This window comes from Pan paniscus, chromosome 2 (genome assembly GCF_029289425.2).
Source record: "Pan paniscus chromosome 2, NHGRI_mPanPan1-v2.0_pri, whole genome shotgun sequence".
NCBI classification, from domain to species: domain Eukaryota; kingdom Metazoa; phylum Chordata; class Mammalia; order Primates; family Hominidae; genus Pan; species Pan paniscus.
This window is the reverse complement of record NC_085926.1, coordinates 123,502,111-123,519,592: the sequence shown is the minus strand read 5'-3', so window position 1 is coordinate 123,519,592 and position 17,482 is coordinate 123,502,111. Positions and strand designations below refer to the sequence as shown.

Below are 17,482 nucleotides of genomic sequence, written 5' to 3'. Positions count from 1 at the left end.
TTGTCAAATATTACTGAGCCTGCTTCATTGGTGAAATGGGGAAAATAATGTCTTTTTTGTTTGTTTGTTTGTTTGTTTGTTTGTTTGTTTGTTTGTTTGTTTTGAGACAGAGTCTCTCTCTGTCACCCAGCTGGAGTGCAATGGCACAGTCTCCGCTCACTGCAGCTTTGGCCTCCTGGGCTCAAGGGATCCTCCCACTTTAGCCTCCCAAGTAGCTGGGACTACAGGGGCATGCCACCCCATCTGGCTACTTTTCGTATCTCTTGTAGAGACAGGGTCCGACTATGTTGCCCAGCCTGGTCTCGAACTCCTGGGCTCAAGCAATCACTTCGGCTTCCCAAAGTGCTGGGATTTTTTTTTTTTTTTAAGAGTCAGTCTCATTCTGTTCCCTAGGCTGGAGTGCAGTGGTCCTATCATGGATCACTGCAACCTCAAACTCCTGGACTCAAGCGATCTTCCCACCTCAGCCTACTGAGTAGTTGGGATACAGGCACATGTCACCATGCCCAGCTTGTATAATGCCTGTCTTGCAGGGAGGGGCACTGCATGAAAAAGTATTAATATGTGAAGTGCCAAGCACATAAAAAAACTGCAGCTATCATGATTCTGGCCATTGGGCAGGGTGTCCCAAACATGGACCCATTAAAAAAATTCAAAATGCCAGCTACCCTCCCACCTCAGGCTTTTTACATAACCACTAGTTGCTATCTCTTTATCAAAAATAATTTGTTAGCCTATAGACAGCCCCAAGAATAAGGCATATTATCTAGTGCAGGGGTCCCCAACCCCCATGCTGTGGGCTGGTACCAGTCTGTGGTCTGCTAGGAACTCTTGATTTCAAGCAATCTGCCTATCTTGGCCTTCAAAAGTGCTGGGATCACAGGCATGAGCCACCGAGCCCGGCCAAAAGAACCCTTATTTATTTATTTATTTATTTTTGAGACGGAGTCTTGCTCTGTCACCCAGGCTGGAGTGCAGTGGCATGATCTCGGCTTACTGCAACCTCGGCCTCCTGGGTTCAAGCAATTCTCCTGCCTTAGCCTCTGCAGTAGCTAGGATTACAGGTGCATGCCACCATGCCCGGCTGATTTTTGTATTTTTAGTAGAGACGGGGTTTCACCATGTTGGCCAGGCTGGTCTCAAACTCCTGACCTCAAATGATCTGCCCACCTCGGCCTCCCAAAGTGCTGGGATTACAGGCTTGCGCCACCGTGCCCGGCCTTGTTTCTCTCTTTTTTTTGAGACAAGAGTCTCACTCTGTTGCTCAATTCACTGCAACCTCCCGCCTCCCAGGTTCAGGCGATTCTCCCTGCCTCAGCCTCCCAAGCAGCTGGGACCACAGGCACACAACACCATGCTCGGCTAATTTTTTGTATTTTAGTAGAGACGGGGTTCACCGTATTGTCCAGGCTGGTCTCGAACTCTTGGCCTCCAGTGATCTGCCCACCTGGGCCTCTCCCAAAGTGCTGGGATTACAGGCCTGAGACTCCCGGCCAAGAACCATTTTTTATTTTATTATTTTTCTTTTTTTCTCACTCTTAAATTGTGGCTTTTAATTTTTTAATGCTCAACTTTTCTAATTTTCCCACAATTAACATGTATTATGTGTATATAAAATAGGGGGAAATAACCATCAGATCCATTCTGCCCTGATTTTAAAATCTATTTTTTTTTGAGACGGAGTTTTGCTCTGTTGCCCAGGCTGCAGTGCGGTGCCACGAGCTCGGCTCACTGAGATCAACCTCCGCCTCCCGGGTTCAAGTGATTCTCCTGTCTCAGCCTCCTGAGTAGCTGGGGTTACAGGCGCCCGCCACCACGTCCAGCAAATTTTTTTAGTAAAGACGGGGTTTCACCATGTTGGCCAGGCTGGTCTCAAACTCCTGACCTCAGGCGATCCGCCGGCCTTGGCCTCCCAGTGTTGGGATTACAGGCGTGAGCCACCGTGCCCAGCCCATAACAGATTTATGAACAACTTAGCACTTGAAGATTATAAATGAGCTGAGGTTTTAGGAATGAATGAAAATTTGCTCCCAGGACAGATAAAGCATTCCAGGAAGAGAAAATTGTGTGTTACAGCTTGAAATAACTAAGTGGGCAGAAAAATGTTTCTGTACTTGAAAAATTGAGACCCGACTTTGTATAGAAAGTACTTTAAGGTACCACAATCTGTTACCACCAGTGAGCATTTCCCATCCGGTTGCCATAGTGAAAGCTTGTCAAGGAAGCAGGTTTGGAAAATTTTAAAAAGGGATGTTTGTAGAAAATTATCAGAGGTCTCCAGGGCTTCATGAAACACTTACAATAGAACTCAAGCCCTGCTTCAACAGAACGCTTCACTTTCCTCAAAACCTTGCAAAGGCCAGGCGCGGTGGCTCACGCCTGTAATCCCAGCACTTTGGTAGGCCGAGGCGAGCGGATCACAAGGTCAGGAGTTGCAGACCAGGCTGGCCAAAATGGTGAAACCCCGTCTCTACTAAAAATACAAAATAAATAAATAAATAAATAAAAATTAGCCGGGCGTGGTGGCGGGCGCCTGTAATCCCAGCTACTCCGGAGGCTGAGACAGGAGGATCGCTTGAACCCGGGAGACGGAGGTTGCGGTGACCTGAGATCGCGCCACTGCACGCCAGCCTGGGCAACAAGAGGGAAACTCCGTCTCAAGAAGAAAAAAAAAAAAAAACTTGCAAGTATTACCTTTTGCTGAATGTGTTACTCAACCTGCTGAAAGTTAACAATTTATAGAGCTCTGATCTTTCCGGGAGAAAACAGACCCAATAATAACTGGCAAGGCAGAGGCCCAGAAGGAGCAGGTCAGACTACGCCTCCAATTTCTTTTGAGTTTCGTTGGCTTTAGGATCGCCGTGCCTACTTCAAGTGTTCACTTTCCCCTTGCCTTTCTCTTTGTCTCTCTCTTCACCAGCTGCCCCTGCTTTCTGGGTCTCCTGGCTTAAGCAGCTGACCAGGTCCTCCGCGGGCTTGCGTGTCCTCCCACCCCGGCTCCGCCTCTAGCTGCAGCTCCGGGAGCCCTCTAGGTTGACAAGAGGGGCGAGGCGATGGCTAGCGGAGGGGCGGGCGTCGCTAGCTGAGAGACTGGTTGGCCGCGGGCGCGGCGGCGGCGCAGGCGCACTGGGTTCGCCGCGCCGAACTGCAGCCATGGAGCAGGCACCTCTGGACCCCGAGCGGCAGCTCCAGCCGGCGCCCTTGGAGCCGCTGGGCTCCCCAGACGCTGGGCTGGGGGCTGCGGTCGGCAAGGAAGCGGAGGGGGCCGGAGAAGAGAGCTCTGGGGTCGACACGGTGAGGAGAAGGGGCGGCAGAGCCCTCATGGCCTGTGTGGTGGCCTAGCGGGCCGGGCCGGGCCGGGCCGGTGGGCTCGGCCGTGGAGGCCCAGCAGTGACGGGGAGCGAGGTGGAAAGGCGGGGTCCGCAGGTGCAGTGAGAGGAGGCTTAGTGGAAAAACAGGGTGCTGGGTGTGGGGCGAGCGCCAGGCGCTGCGGGTGACTGAGGGAAGTGTCGAGACTGCGAAGGGGAGGGAAAGGGACGCGGGGGGGCGCCCCCGCAGGCGTGGGGGTCTGGGCCCCGGATGGGCGAGGCTGGAGGAGGGGGTTTTCAGTGGTCGCGTAGCTGGGAGATCTGGACCGTGAGAAGAACGCTGATGTTTCAGCCAGTTGCTAAGGGGTTTTGCTGGGGAGTAGCTTAAAGGGACACAGTGGGGAGTGGGCAACAGTGCTTGAGAAGGAAGGGAATGGGGGACTAGAGTGAGGTGCAGGTCAGGGCCAATAAGGGTAGTTGGCCTGGTGCTGCCTTCAGGAAATTGAAGAAAATGTCAGCTTCAAGAAAAGGTACAAATGAGAAAACATTTTTTAGACTCCTCATTTGGCTGTAATTTCTTTGTTTTGGGGGAAGTGCTGTGTTTCCCATTGGAGACTTATTGATAACCCATGTACTTTTTGAAGACCCTTTAGTAATTAGTGATTTTCATTTGCTTGAGGAAAAGGGGAAAAATGTATCATCTTATATTTGTAAGTGCTTTCATTACAAAGTGTTTGCATATATAATGCAAAATTTGTAGACCTGCTTATATTGAAACCTTTAAGAAACTAACTGCAGTGCTCCACATCAGACCACCCTGCCCAAAGTCTCCTTTTGTGTGCATTGCTCACACAGCTCACTTCACCCTCGACCCCCCAGGCCCAAACAATCCTCCTGCCTCAGCCTCCTGAGTAGCTAGGACTACAGGCACACACTACCACGCACGGCTAAATTAATTAATTAATTAATTTATTTATTTATTTTGAGACATAGTCTTTGTCACCCAGGCTGGAGTGCAGTGGCACGATCTCGGCTCACTGCAACCTCTGCCTCCCAGGTTCAGGCGATTCTCATCCCTCAGCTACCTGAGTAGCTGGGGTTACAGATGGGCGCCACCACTCCCAGCTAAATTTTTTTTTTTTTTTAGTTTTTAGTAAGGATGGAGTTTTGCCATGTTGGTCAGGCTGGTCTCGAACTTCTGACTTCTAGTGATCCACCCTCCTCGGCCTCCCAAGGTGCTGGGATTACAGGTGTGAGCCATCATGCCCAGCCAAATTTTTGTATTTTTTGTAGAGATGGGTTTTCACCATGTTACCCAGGCTGGTCTGCAACTCCTGGGCTCATGCCCACCTGGGCCTCACAATAGTGCTGGGATTATAGGTGTGAGCCATGGTGCCCGGCCTGAAAGACTTTTAAGTTTAGAGACCAGCTAAGCAGGGACTTCAGGATTTGAAAGTTTTGCCTGCTGTGGAACATACCTGGGTATATAAGGTAGCATGAAGACTTTTTTGGATGTGCTTTTTTTTTCTTTGAGACAGGTTCTCACTCTGTCTCCCAGGCTGGAGTGCAGTGGCACAATCATGGCTCACTGCAACCTTGACCTCCTGGCCTCAAGTGAGCCTCCTGCCTCAGCCTCCTGAGTAGCTGGGACTACAGATGCATGCCACCACACCTGGCTAAGTTTTGGGGTTTTTTTTGTAAAGATGAGGTATCTCTGTGTTGCCCAGACTTGCCTTGAACTTTTGGGTTCAAGCTGTCTTCCTGCCTCAGCCTCCTGAGTAGCTGGGGTTACAGGTACACACCACCACACCCTGCCATTAGGTATTTAATTAATATGAAATTGCAACTAGAATATAAAATCTGTTTATGTTAATTTAAAAGGCATTATATATGTCTTTTATTAATTGAAATAACACTATGTATATGTAGTTCTAAATATTTGAAAACCCAGGGATGCTATCATGCAGTATAAGTTGTAGTTACATACTACTTCCTGACATTTTTATTCTTTTTTTTTGAGCAGTCTCTTGACCTGTCACCCAGGCTGGAGTGCAGTGGCGTGATCTCGGGTCACTGCAGACCTCTGCCTCCCAGGCTCAAGCGATTCTCATGCCTCAGCCTCCTGAGTAGCTGGGATTACAGGTGTGTGCCACCATGCCCAGCTAATTTTTGTGTTTTTAGTAGAGTTGGGGTTTCATCATGTTCGCCAGGCTGGTCTCGAACTCCTGACCTCAGGCGATCCGCCTGCCTCAGCCTCCTAAAGTGCTGGGATTACAGACATGAGCCACTGCCCTCGGCCTATGTGGTTTCTTAAAACAACTCCCTAATTTAGTAATTCATAAAGAGGCACAAGCCATTTGGGCAAATATTTCAGAATTACTAGGTGTTTAAACAAACATACATTCAGTGCATTCCTTCCCCTTCCCCTCCTCTCCCCTCAAAGAGAAAATCAAACTAAAAACCCGTCCTTTGAAGGTCTTCACATCCCTTCACTTCTCTCCATACTCTCACTCAGTCTGTCTTCAGTTGAAAATTACTGTAATGTTTTTATGGCCTCATTGTAGCTGTTACTGATAGGAATTTGGTCTCACCAGAAAAGTAAGTTAGTTTTGCGTGTGCTGTGCACAGTGGGGCTCTACTTTTCATTTAATTCCCAAAATTACTTCCAATAGATGGGTAAATGGAACCAGCCAGAGGCTCATAGAGAAGTAATTTGACCATGGTCACAAGCTAGTCAGTAGCATGGCTGGGATTTGAATCTAGGTTCACCTGGCATTGAAATCAGTGCTTTTTCCATTAAGCCATTTTGCTTCATTAAAAAAAAGTTTAAAATAGTCTTGTACATTGTTTCAATACTGTATTTTAAAGTTTTTAGTGTAGTTAACACTAAGTTGTAATTTTTTTAGACTAGTCAAGTGCAGTAGTGAGAAGGGGGGAAACAGTAGAACAAAGAGTTTGATCTGTAACTGATTGTGAAAATAAATTGAGATAACTTACTATCTTCAGACCAGCCTAAGTTGTAATTTTGGAAAGGAAAAAAAGGTTTGAAAGATGTGTTGATTTATCCATTTTTTTACTACAAAGATGTCTAGGCAAATAGTGTTCAGAGATGAAAAAACAGCTTGCTTAACCACCATTTTTTTTCTTTTTTGAGACAGAATCTTGCTCTTTGGCCCCAGCTGGAGTGCAGTAGCAGGATCCTGGCTCACTGCAAACTCTGCCTCCTGGGTTCAAGTGATTCTTGTGCCTCAGCCTCCCGAGTAGCTGTGGTTCAAGGCATGTGCCTCTACACCTGACTAATTTTTGTATTTTTAGTAAAGAGGGGGTTTCACCATGTTGGCCAGGCTGGTCTCGGCCTCCTCACCTCAAGTGATCCACCCACCTCAGCCTCCCAAAGTGCTGGGATTACAGGCGTGAGCCACTGTGCCTGGCCCAACCTTATTTTTGACTGCAGATTTTAAGAGGGAGAGTAATTTATACCAATTATCCTACCCCAAGAGGTTGTGGAAACTGCACTGCCAAAGAGTCACAAGACTCTTCTGGTTTTAACACCACTGATCAGGATTCTTTAAACTCTATGTAAGCTCTTTTTCTGTACAGTTTTTTAAAGCTATAGTCAGTTCTATTTAAAATAATTTGGAAAATGGAAAATATGAGAAGGGAATTCATTCTCTAAGAAAGTAGTAATTAGCCCGAGCAGAAGGAGAGGAAATAGCAAGGGAGTAGAGGACAGAGTAGTTTTTTAGATTCCATTGAGTTGGCAGTTAACAGACAGGTATTTGCCAGAGAAAAACCATTTACAGTATTTGCCAGAGAAAACTCATTACCTGAGGAATTCATAAGTGATTTTTAGGGAGAGTGCTCTAGACCTGGGAATGCTGATGGAGCAGAGTGATTGAGCAGCTGGTGGTTAAAAATTCCCGTGCACATTGACTACCTTCACTGATTGGCAGCAGAGAACTAAGTGGAGTAGACCAGATTGTCAGTAAGGTTTGAGGCATTCTGTTGGTAAGGATAACATTAAAAAGGAAGATAAAGATTATAGGCATAATTACAGAATTCATCACTTTAGCAGCAGATGATAAAATCATACTCAGTAATTTTTTATTGATTGAGAAGAGGTCTCACTTTGTTGTCCAGGTTGGTCTCAAACTCCTGGGCTCAAGTGATCCTCCCATTTCACCTCCCAAAGCACCAGGATTACAAGAGTGAGCCACAGCACCCAGCCCCAAGAACTTTTAAAAACCATTTTCTACCTCAGTGGCTCTCAGATTTTTTTGAAGGTGATTCACAGCACAAAATACATTTTCTTTTTTTTTTTTTTTTTTTTTGAGGCCAAGTCTTGCACTGTTGCCCAGGCTGGAGTGCAATGGCATGATCATGGCTCACTGCAGCCTTGACCTACTGGTCTCAAGCAGTCCTCCCACCTCAGCCTCTGGAGTAGCTGGAACTACAGGCATATACCACAATACCTGACTAATTTCTTCTATTTTTTTTGTGGAGACAAGATCTCCCTATGTTGCCCAGGCTGGTCTCAAACGTCTGGGCTCCAGTGATCCTCCCACCTCAGCCCCGCAAATTGCTGGGATTACAGGCGTGAGTCACCATGCCCGACCCAAAAATATATATATATATTTTTTGAGACAGAGTCTCCCTCTGTCGCCCAGATTGGAGTGCTGTGGCATAATCTCGGCTCACTTCAGCCTTCATCTCCCGGGTTCAAGCGATTCTCCTGCCCAAGCCTCCCGAGTAGCTGGGACTATAGGCACGTGCCACCACGCCTGGCTAATTTTTGTATTTTTTTTAGTAGAGATGGGGTTTTGCCATTTTGGCCAGCCTGGTCTCGAACTCTTGGCCTCAAGCAGTCCTCCTGCCTTGGCCTCTCAAAGCAAAATACACTTTTACATCATAATCAGCATACACATACTTTAATATGTGATTGTTGTTTCAGGAAACAATACTTAGCCATTACTGCATGCAACACTTTCTGATATTTTTCTTTTCTATGTTTTTAAATTAAAAAGAAGCCTTGGGCTGGATGCGGTGGCTCACACTTATAATCTCAGGACTTTAGGAGGCTGAGGCCCATGCCTTGAGACCAGTATTGGGAATGTAGGGAGACCCAGTCTACAAAAAATAAAAACATTAGCCTAGTGTGGTGACCTGTGCCTTTGGTCCCAGCTGCTCAGGAGGCTGAGGTGGGAGCAAGAACCAGGGAGGTTGAGGCTGCAGTGAGCCATGATCATGTCACTGTACTCCAGTCTGGGTGACAGAGCAAGACCTTGTGTCAAAAAAAGTTTTGGAGGCCAGGTACAGTGGCTCACACCTGTAATCCCAGCACTTTGGGGGGCTGAGGCGGGCGGATCACCTGAGGTCGGGAGTTTGAGACCAGCCTGGGCAACATTGTGAAAGCCCAGCTGTACTAGAAATATGAAAATTAGCCAGGCATGGTGGCACATGCCTGTAATCCTAGCTACTTGGGAGGCTAAGGCAGGAGAATCGCTTGAACCTAGGAGGTGGAGGTTGCAGTGAGCTGTGATCATGCCACTGCACTCCACCCTATGCAATAGAGCGAGACTCGGTCTCAAAAAAAAAAAAAAAAAAATGTTGGTCACAACCCACCAAATTAATTTCATGGACCATGAATATGTTACTCAGTTTGGAACACTGTTCAAACTTAACATATTGTTGTATTTAAAAATTAATGTTTTCTGAATAGCTCTGCTGTTATTTTAAAAGTATTTTTATAGAAAAAAGCACAAGAGAACTGGTTATATGTTATAACCCTATTTTTCTTAGTTATTGCTTTGGATTGAATGTTTCTGTCTCCCCAAAATTCATATGTTGAAACCTAATCCCATTGTGATGGTGTTTGGTGGAAGGGCCTTTGGAAGGTGATTAGATCATGAGGAAGGAGGCTTCGTGAGTGGGATTAGTGCCCTTTAAAAAAAAAAAAAAAATCCAGAAGTCTCCTTTTTTCCAGCCATATGAAGATACAGTGAAACACAGCTGTCTGTGAACCAGGAAGCAGACCCTAGCGGAATCTGCCATTTCCTTGATCTCTGACTTCCCAGCCTCTGGGACTGTGAGCAATAAATTTCTGTTGTTTACAAATCACCCAGTCTATGGTCATTTGTTATAGCAGCCTAAACTAAGTTATTTACAGCTGAAGTAAGCATCACTATTAGTAAACACAACATTTTTAACCTAGTACCAGCTACCTCTGATCTGTGTAGACAGAGCCCCAAAGGGAAGTGATTTCAATAGGTGGTTCTTATCCTTAACTCTCTGAATGTTTCAGTAACACGGAAGCATCACGCCTAGAAAAAAGGTGATAAGGAAGTATACCATTATAGTAACAGTGGTTAGTGCTGGGTTGTGGGATACAGATGATTTATATTTACTTAATTTTTTTCAGTGTTTGTACATTTAGCATGTATAATTTTCATCATCAAAAAATTTAAATCTAAAAATAATGGCAGAAAAGTAATACTTGAGCTCTTGCTATGTGCCAAGCAACTTTAAAAACTCTTGATATGCATTAACCCATTAAATGTTCCCGATGACTTTGTGAATTAGGTACTGTCTTAGTCTGTTGGGGCTGCTATAACAAGGTACCAAAGACTGAGTGGCTTATAAACAATAGCAATGAATTGCTTACAGTCTTCGAGGCTGGGAAGTCCAAGATTAAGGAACTGGCAGATTCAGTGACTGGTGAGGGCTGCTTCCTGGCTCATTGTAGGCTGTCTTTTCACTGTGTCCTCACATGGTGGAAGGAGTAGAGGAACTCTCTGGGGCCTCTTTTATCAGGGCACTAACCCCACTTATGAGGGCCCTACCCTCATGTCCTAATCTTTCCAAAGGCCCCACCTCCTAATACCATCACCTTGAGTGTTAGGATTTTAACATACACATTTTAGGAGGACACAAACATTCCATTTATTGCAGGTACTATTATCTCTGTTTTCCACATGAGGAAACTGAAGCACAGACAGGCTAAATTACTTGCCCTGCCTGGCCATCATGGCGAAACCCCATCTCTACTGTTAATAAAAATATAAAAATTAGTTGAATGTGGTGGTACACACCTGTAATCCCAGCTACTTGGGTGGCTGAAACATGAGAATCACTTGAACCCAGGAGGCAGAGTTTGCAGTGAGCCAGGATTGAGTCACTACACTCCAGCCTGGGTGACACTCTGTCTCAAAAAAAAAAAAAAAGTTGTTGTATCTGTTGACCCTGCACTGAGGTGAGAGGATTGCTTGAGCCCGGGAGTTTGAGACCAGCCTAGGCAACATAGCGATACCTCTTCTCTACACATAATATTTAAAAATAAAATAAAAATTAGGTGTCTCTTTAAAAGGTCCCTGGTCTCATCTGCCATTCAACAAGCCAGTCCATCTTTAAATCTGTTGAATGTGTCCTTTTAACAATTATGGTGTTCAGTTGTGTTATTCTTGGCACTGTTCTGTACTTTACTACTGACAGTTTCAGTAATTTTATATCATCTACCAACCCTACTGGTATTATTGTTGTGTGCCTGTTTGTATTCTTTAGCTTTTATGATAGCTGATTTTATGCTTTTATCTTTTTTCCTTCTTTGGAACTGGATGGTATGACAGGGTCAATTTATGATTCATATGTCTTATCTTTTTGACTGGGGAGATATTAATAACTTGCTTTATCAGGATGTGCTTTCAGAATTCAGCGAATTTGTCACTGGAGCAGATGGTAAATCAAAATGCTTGGCTGTGGGCCAGAATGTATTATTAATACATGTATATATGTATGTGTCAACCAATGAGGGCTTCATAACCAACCCTGATGTTGGGTGGCTTGTGCTTAGGTGATTTCTTGAGCTTTCTTTTGGTTGATGATTTCCTGCTGTCTCTCTTATTTTCTTAGTACATAAATATATAAAAACTTATATTTTATAAAAATGCCTTGAGGACTGAGATTTTTGTTTTTGTTGGCTGATTTCAACCCACTGGGTTGGCTCTTTTTCTTTATCTTCTTTTAGCATTTTTACCTTCTTCCTCATTTTTCCTGTACATTTTGGGAGAGCTATGTAGTGTATCATCTGTTTTCATTCCTGATTCATATTTTTGCACTGTCACAGACCTCTTTCAGACCTTATAGTGGCTAGGTTTAATTTGATATGTGTAGCTTTTTCTTTTACCCTTTGCTGCACTGAGTTTCTACTTTTATCTCTCCTTCATAAAACACTCCAATTATAATACAGTACAATATTTTAAATTAAGTTAAAACCCACCTCAATTTTGACAGTGAGCAAAGAAGAAAAAAAAAGCCATAGCATAGCAGTTATCCTGTGGTCTCACTTTCTCTTCCTTGTTTAGACTTGGAGTTAGTTTGGGTGTATTTGAAACCTTTCTGCAGTGATGCACTTTCTGAAACATACGGCCTAGGGTCTGCCAGTGGTGTATTTATTGTTCTTTTTCACCTTTCGGTATAGACCTGAGATATTCTAGTGGGAAAAGAAAGGAGTCTGCTCTTCTTAAAACTCTCCTGCCTCAAGGGTGGAGCCTATTAACCACTGCCAAAAGTTTAGGTGAATTTAAAGTTTAATATAAGATGACTCCTGATTGTTAAAAAAAAAAATTATGCTGACTGCTGATAATCTTGCCTTTCGGCATATGTATAATATTTGACTTTTGAGAGAGAGAGAGATTCGATTTTGGTTAAACCCCAAATTAGATATCAATATTGAGGATCATTCATATTTGTATAATGTGTTTATTCTTCAGTTTAAAAAATTGTGTTAAACTGGGCACGGTGGCTCATGCCTATAATCCCAGCACTTTGGGAGGCCGAGGTGGGTGGATCACCTGAGGTCGGGAGTTCGAGACCAGCCTGACCAACATGGAGAAACTCCGTCTCAACTAAAAATACAAAATTATCCGGTGGTATGCATGCTTGTAATCCCAGCTACTCGGGAGGCTAAGGGAGGAGAATCGCCTGAGCCCAGGAGGCTGAGGTTGCGGTCAGCCGAGATCGTGCCATTGCACTCCAGCCTAGGCGGTAAGAGCGAAACTGTCTCAAAAAACAAACAAATTGTGTTAAAATATATATGATATAAAATTTACCATCTTGATGGTTTAAAAATGTTCAGTCATAAGTACATTCACATACGTTGTACAACCAGCCTCCAGAACTCTTTTCATCTTGCGGAGCTGAAATTGTACCTGTTAAACCACAGCTACCTATTTCCCCCTGCTGCAGCTGCTGGCAGCCATCATTCTACTGTCTGTATGATTTAGACTATTCCGAGTACCTCATATCCATGGAATCATACAGTATTTGTTTTTATGTGACTGTTTTATTTCACTTATCATAATGTCTTTAAGATACATATATCCATGTTGTAGCATATGACAGAATTTCCTTCCTTTTTAAGGATGAATGGTATTCCATTGTTTGTATATATATCACGTTCAAAAAATCCATTCAGCCGGGCGCGGTGGCTCACGCCTGTAATCCCAGCACTTTGGGAGGCTGAGGCGGGTGGATCACAAGGTCAGGAGATCGAGACCATGCTGGCTAACACTGTGAAACCCTGTCTGTACTAAAAATACAAAAAATTAGCCGGGCGTGTGGCGGGCGCCTGTAGTCCCAGCTTCTCGGGAGGCTGAGACAGGAGAATGGTGGCGTGAACCCGGAAGGCGGAGCTTGCAGTCAGATCGCACCACTGCACTCCAGCCTGGGCGACACTGCAAGACTCTGTCTCAAAAAAAAAAAAAAAAAAAACCATTCATCTGTTGATGGACATTTGCATTGCTTCCTTGTTTTACCTATTGTGAATGATGGTACCATGACATCATGGATATGCAAATATCTCTTTGAGACCCTGCTTTTAATTCTTTTGGATATATAGGCAGAAATGGAATTGCTGGATTATATGGTAATTGTATTTTTAATTTTTTGAGGCACCACTGTACTGTTTTCTACAGCAGCTGCACCATTTTACATTCCCGCCAATAGGGCACAAGGGTTCCAATTTCTCCACATCCTCACCAACACTGATTTTCTATTGTTTGTTTTTCATAGTAGCCATTCTGATAGGTGTGAGGCAGTATTTCATTGTAGTTTTGATTTGCATTTACCTAATGATGAGTGATGTTGATTATCTTTTCATGTGCTTCTTCAGAAAAATAAATGTCTGTTCAAGTCCTTTGCTCATTTTTCCATTTTTGAATTGGGTCTTTTTTTTTTTTTTTTTTTTTGAGACAGATTCTCGCTCTGTCACCTAGGCTGGAGTGCAGTGGCGTGATCTCAGCTCACTGCAACCTCTGCCTCCCAGGCTCAAGCGATTCTCCTGCCTCAGCCTCCCAAGTAGCTGGAATATAGGCAACTCACCACCACACCCAGCTAATTTTTTGTATTTTTAGTAGAGACAGGGTTTCACCATGTTGGCTAGGCTGGCCTTGAACTCCTGACCTCAGGTAATCCACCCGCCTTGGCCTCCCAAAGTGCTAGGATTACAGGCGTGAGCCACCACGCCCAGCCCAATTGGGTTGTATTTTGTTGTTGAGTTTTGGGAGTTCTCTAAATAGTCTGGATCCGTGAGAGAAAATACTTTCTTCTGTTTTTGGGTTGCCTTTTTACTCTAATACTGTCCTTTCTCTCTTTTTTTTTTTTTTTTTTTTTGAGACGGAGTTTCGCTCTTGTTGCCCAGGCTGGAGTGCAGAGGTGCAATCTTGGCTCATCGCAACCTCCACCTCCCAGGTTCAAGCGATTGTCCTGCTTCAGCCTCCTGAGTAGCTGGGATTACAGACATGACACCACGCCTGGCTAATTTTTGTATTTTTGTAGAGATGGGGTTTCACCATGTGGGCCAGGCTGATCTTGAACTCCTGACCTCAAATAATCCTCCTGCCTCTGCCTCCCAAAGTGCTGAGATTACAGGCATGAGCCACCACGCCTGGCCTGTTAATATTGTCTTTTGATGCACGACATTTTTAATTTTCATGGAGTCCAATTTGCCAATTTTTTCTTTTATTGCCTGTGCCTTTGGTGTCATATCCAAGAAACCATGGTTAAATCCAGTGTCTTGAAACTTTTCCCCTGTGTTTTCTTCTAAGAGTTTTATGCTTTGGTCTTTGAACCATTTAAAGTTAGTTTTTGTGTCGGTGTTAGGTAAGGGTCCAATTTATTTTTTTTGTATGTAGATATTCAGTTTTCCCAGCATCATTTGTTGGAAAAATTGTCCTTTTCCCATCGAACTGTCTCGTCACAAAATTGTTTGACCATATATTCGAGGGTTTATTTCTGGACAATCTGATTTCATAGGTCTATATACCTGTCTTTATGACAGTACCACGTTGTTGTTATTACTGTAGCTTTGTAGTAAGTTTTGAAACCAGGAAGTATGAGTCCTCCAATTTTATGCTACATTTTCTTTTTTTTTTTTTTTTTTTGAGACAGAGTCTTGCTCTGTTGCCCAGGCTGGAGTGCAGTGGTGCGATCTCGACTCACTGCAAGCTCCGCCTCCCGGGTTCACGCCATTCTTCTGCCTCAGCCTCCTGAGTGGTTGGGACTACAGGCGCCTGCCACCACGCCCGGCTAATTTTGTGTATTTTTAGTAGTGACGGGGTTTCACCGTGTTAGCCAGGATGGTCTCAATCTCCTGACCTCCTGATCCGCCGCCCCAGCCTCCCAAAGTGCTGGGATTACAGGCGTGAGCCACCACACCTGGCCTTATGCTTCATTTTCAAGATTGCTTTGGCTATTTGGGGTCCCTTGAGATTCCATATGACTCTTAGGATGAGTTTTCCTATTTCTGCAAAGAATGTCAAAGAATGTCATTGGGATTTTCATAGGGTTTGCATCGAATATATAGATTGCTTTGGGTAGTTTTGATATCGTCATAATATTAAATCTTCCAAATCATGAACATGGGATGTGTTTTCATTTATTTATCTTCTTTTAATTTCTAGCAGTGTTTTATACTTTCCATTGTACAAGTCTTTTACCACCTTAATTCCCAAGTATTTTTTCTTTTTGATGCTATTGTAAATGGACTTATTTTTATAATTTCATTTTCATTATTTTTTTGTTTTGTTTTCTTTTTTTGAGACAGAGTGTGACTGTTGCCCAGACTGAAGTTCAGTGGCGTGATCTTGGCTCACTGCAACCTCCGCCTCTTGGGTTCAAGCGATTCTCCTGCCTCTGGAAATGTCTTAATTTTTCCCACACTTTTGAAGGACAGTTTGCTAGATATAGGATTCTGGATTGACAGTTATTTTTATTTTTTAGCACTTTGAAGATATCAGCTCCCTGTCTTCTGGCCTCCAAAGTTTCTGATGAGAAATTTGCTGATAACCTTATTGAAGATTCCTTATATATGATCAGTTGCTTCTGTCTTGCTGCTGTCAAGATTCTGTCTTTGAAAAGTTATAAAGTGTCTCAGTAAACATCTTATTTGGAATTTGTCAAGCTTCTTGGATGTTTATATACATTTCTTCTATCATATTTGTGAAATTTTCAACCATTATTTCTTCGGATACTGTCCCTTCTCCTTTTTCTCTCTCCCCTCTCCTTACTACCACAGTGCACATGTTGGTCCGTTTGATGGTGTCCTGCATGTCCCTTAAGCTCTGTTTACTTTCCTTCCATCTTTTTTCTGTTCCTTGGACTTGATCATTTCTATTCTCCTATCTTCTAGTTTGCCAGTTCTCTCTTGTGCTTGCTCAAATTTGCCTTTGAACCCCTCTAGTGAACTTTTAATTTCAGTTATTGTACTTTTCAGCTCCAGAATTTCTTTTTGGTTTCTTTTTTTTTTTTTTTTTTTTTGCCCTATCACCCAGGCTGGAGTGCAGTGGCGTGGTCTTTGCTCACTGCAACCTCCACCTCCTGGGTTCAAGTAATTCTCCATGCCTCAGTCTCTGAGTAGCTGAGATTGGGATTACAAGCGCCCGCCACCACACCCAGCTAGTTTTTGTATTTTTAGTAAAGATGGAGTTTCAACATGTTGGCTAGACTGGTCTTGAACTCCTGACCTCAGGTGACCTGCCTGCCTCAGCCTCCCAAAGTGCTGGGATTACAGGCAGGAACCATCATGCCCTGCCACTTTTTGGCTTCTTTTTAAGTTTTCTATCTCTGTACTGGATACTTCTATTTTGTTCATACAGCTTTTTTTTTTTTTTTTTTTTTTTTTACTTTCTCCACATCTTCCTTTAAGTTCTCTGAGCATCTATAAGATGATTACTTTAAAGTCTTTGTCAGCCAGGCATGGTGGCTCATGCCTGTAATGCCAGCAGCTTGGAAGGCTGAGGCAGGTGCATCATTTGAGCCCAGGACTTCAAGACAAGCTTGGACAACATGGCCTGTAGTCTCAGCTACTCTGGAGGCTAAGGCAGGAGAATCCCTTGAACCCAAGAGGTGGAGGTTGCAGTGAGCTGAGATCGTGCCACTGCACTCCGACCTGGCGATAGAGCAAGACTGTCTCAGGAAAAAAAAAAAAAAAATTAGCCCGGTATGGTGGCACAAGCCTGTAATCCCGGCTACTCAGGAGGCTGAAGCACAGGAATCGCTTGAATCCAGGAGCCTGAGGTTGCGCTGAGTTGAGATTGCACCACAGCAATCCTGCCTGGGTGACAGAGCTAGACTCTGTCTAAAAAAAAAAAAAAAAAAAAAAGAAATGAAAAAAGGGATAAAGTCTTTTTCTAGTAGATCTGTCATCATGTCTTTTTTAGGAGCAGTTTCTGTTGATGTATTTTTCCCTCTGAAGGGATCATACCACCCTGTTTCTTTGTATGCCTTGTGATTTTTTTTGTTGTTGTTGAAAACTAGGCATTTGCATGTAACAATGTGGTAACTCTGGACATCGAATTCTTCTCCTACCCTGGGGGTTGCTGTTTTTGTTATTTATTTATTTATTTTTTAATTACTGTAGGCTGTCTCCATGCCAAAGATCAGCCTGAGAGAGGTGTAAACTTAAAGTCTTTATAGATCTTTCCTGAGCTTGAGCCTTTTCCTGGGCATGTGTGATTATTTTCTAATTGTCCTCACAAATCCAGTTGTTTTTAAATGTCCAATTTTTTCTTTTGAAGAGACAAAGTCTTCCTGTGTTTCCCAGGCTAGTTTTGACCTCCTGGGATGAACTGATCCACCTGCCTCAGCCTCCTTAGTAGCTAGGACTAAAGACACGCTCTACC

General features: G+C 43.9%; 1 protein-coding gene across 1 annotated transcript in view; it reads left to right on the top strand.

Moving 5' to 3' along the window:
• The first annotated feature begins 3,012 nt into the window (after window positions 1-3,012).
• SNX4 (sorting nexin 4) overlaps window positions 3,013-17,482 on the top strand; it is a 73,539-nt gene continuing 59,069 nt past the window's right edge. The window contains exon 1 of the mRNA XM_003825223.5: window positions 3,013-3,294. Within this exon, the coding sequence (XP_003825271.2) occupies window positions 3,154-3,294 (141 nt within the window). The 5' untranslated portion in view covers window positions 3,013-3,153. The remainder of the gene's footprint in view (window positions 3,295-17,482) is intronic.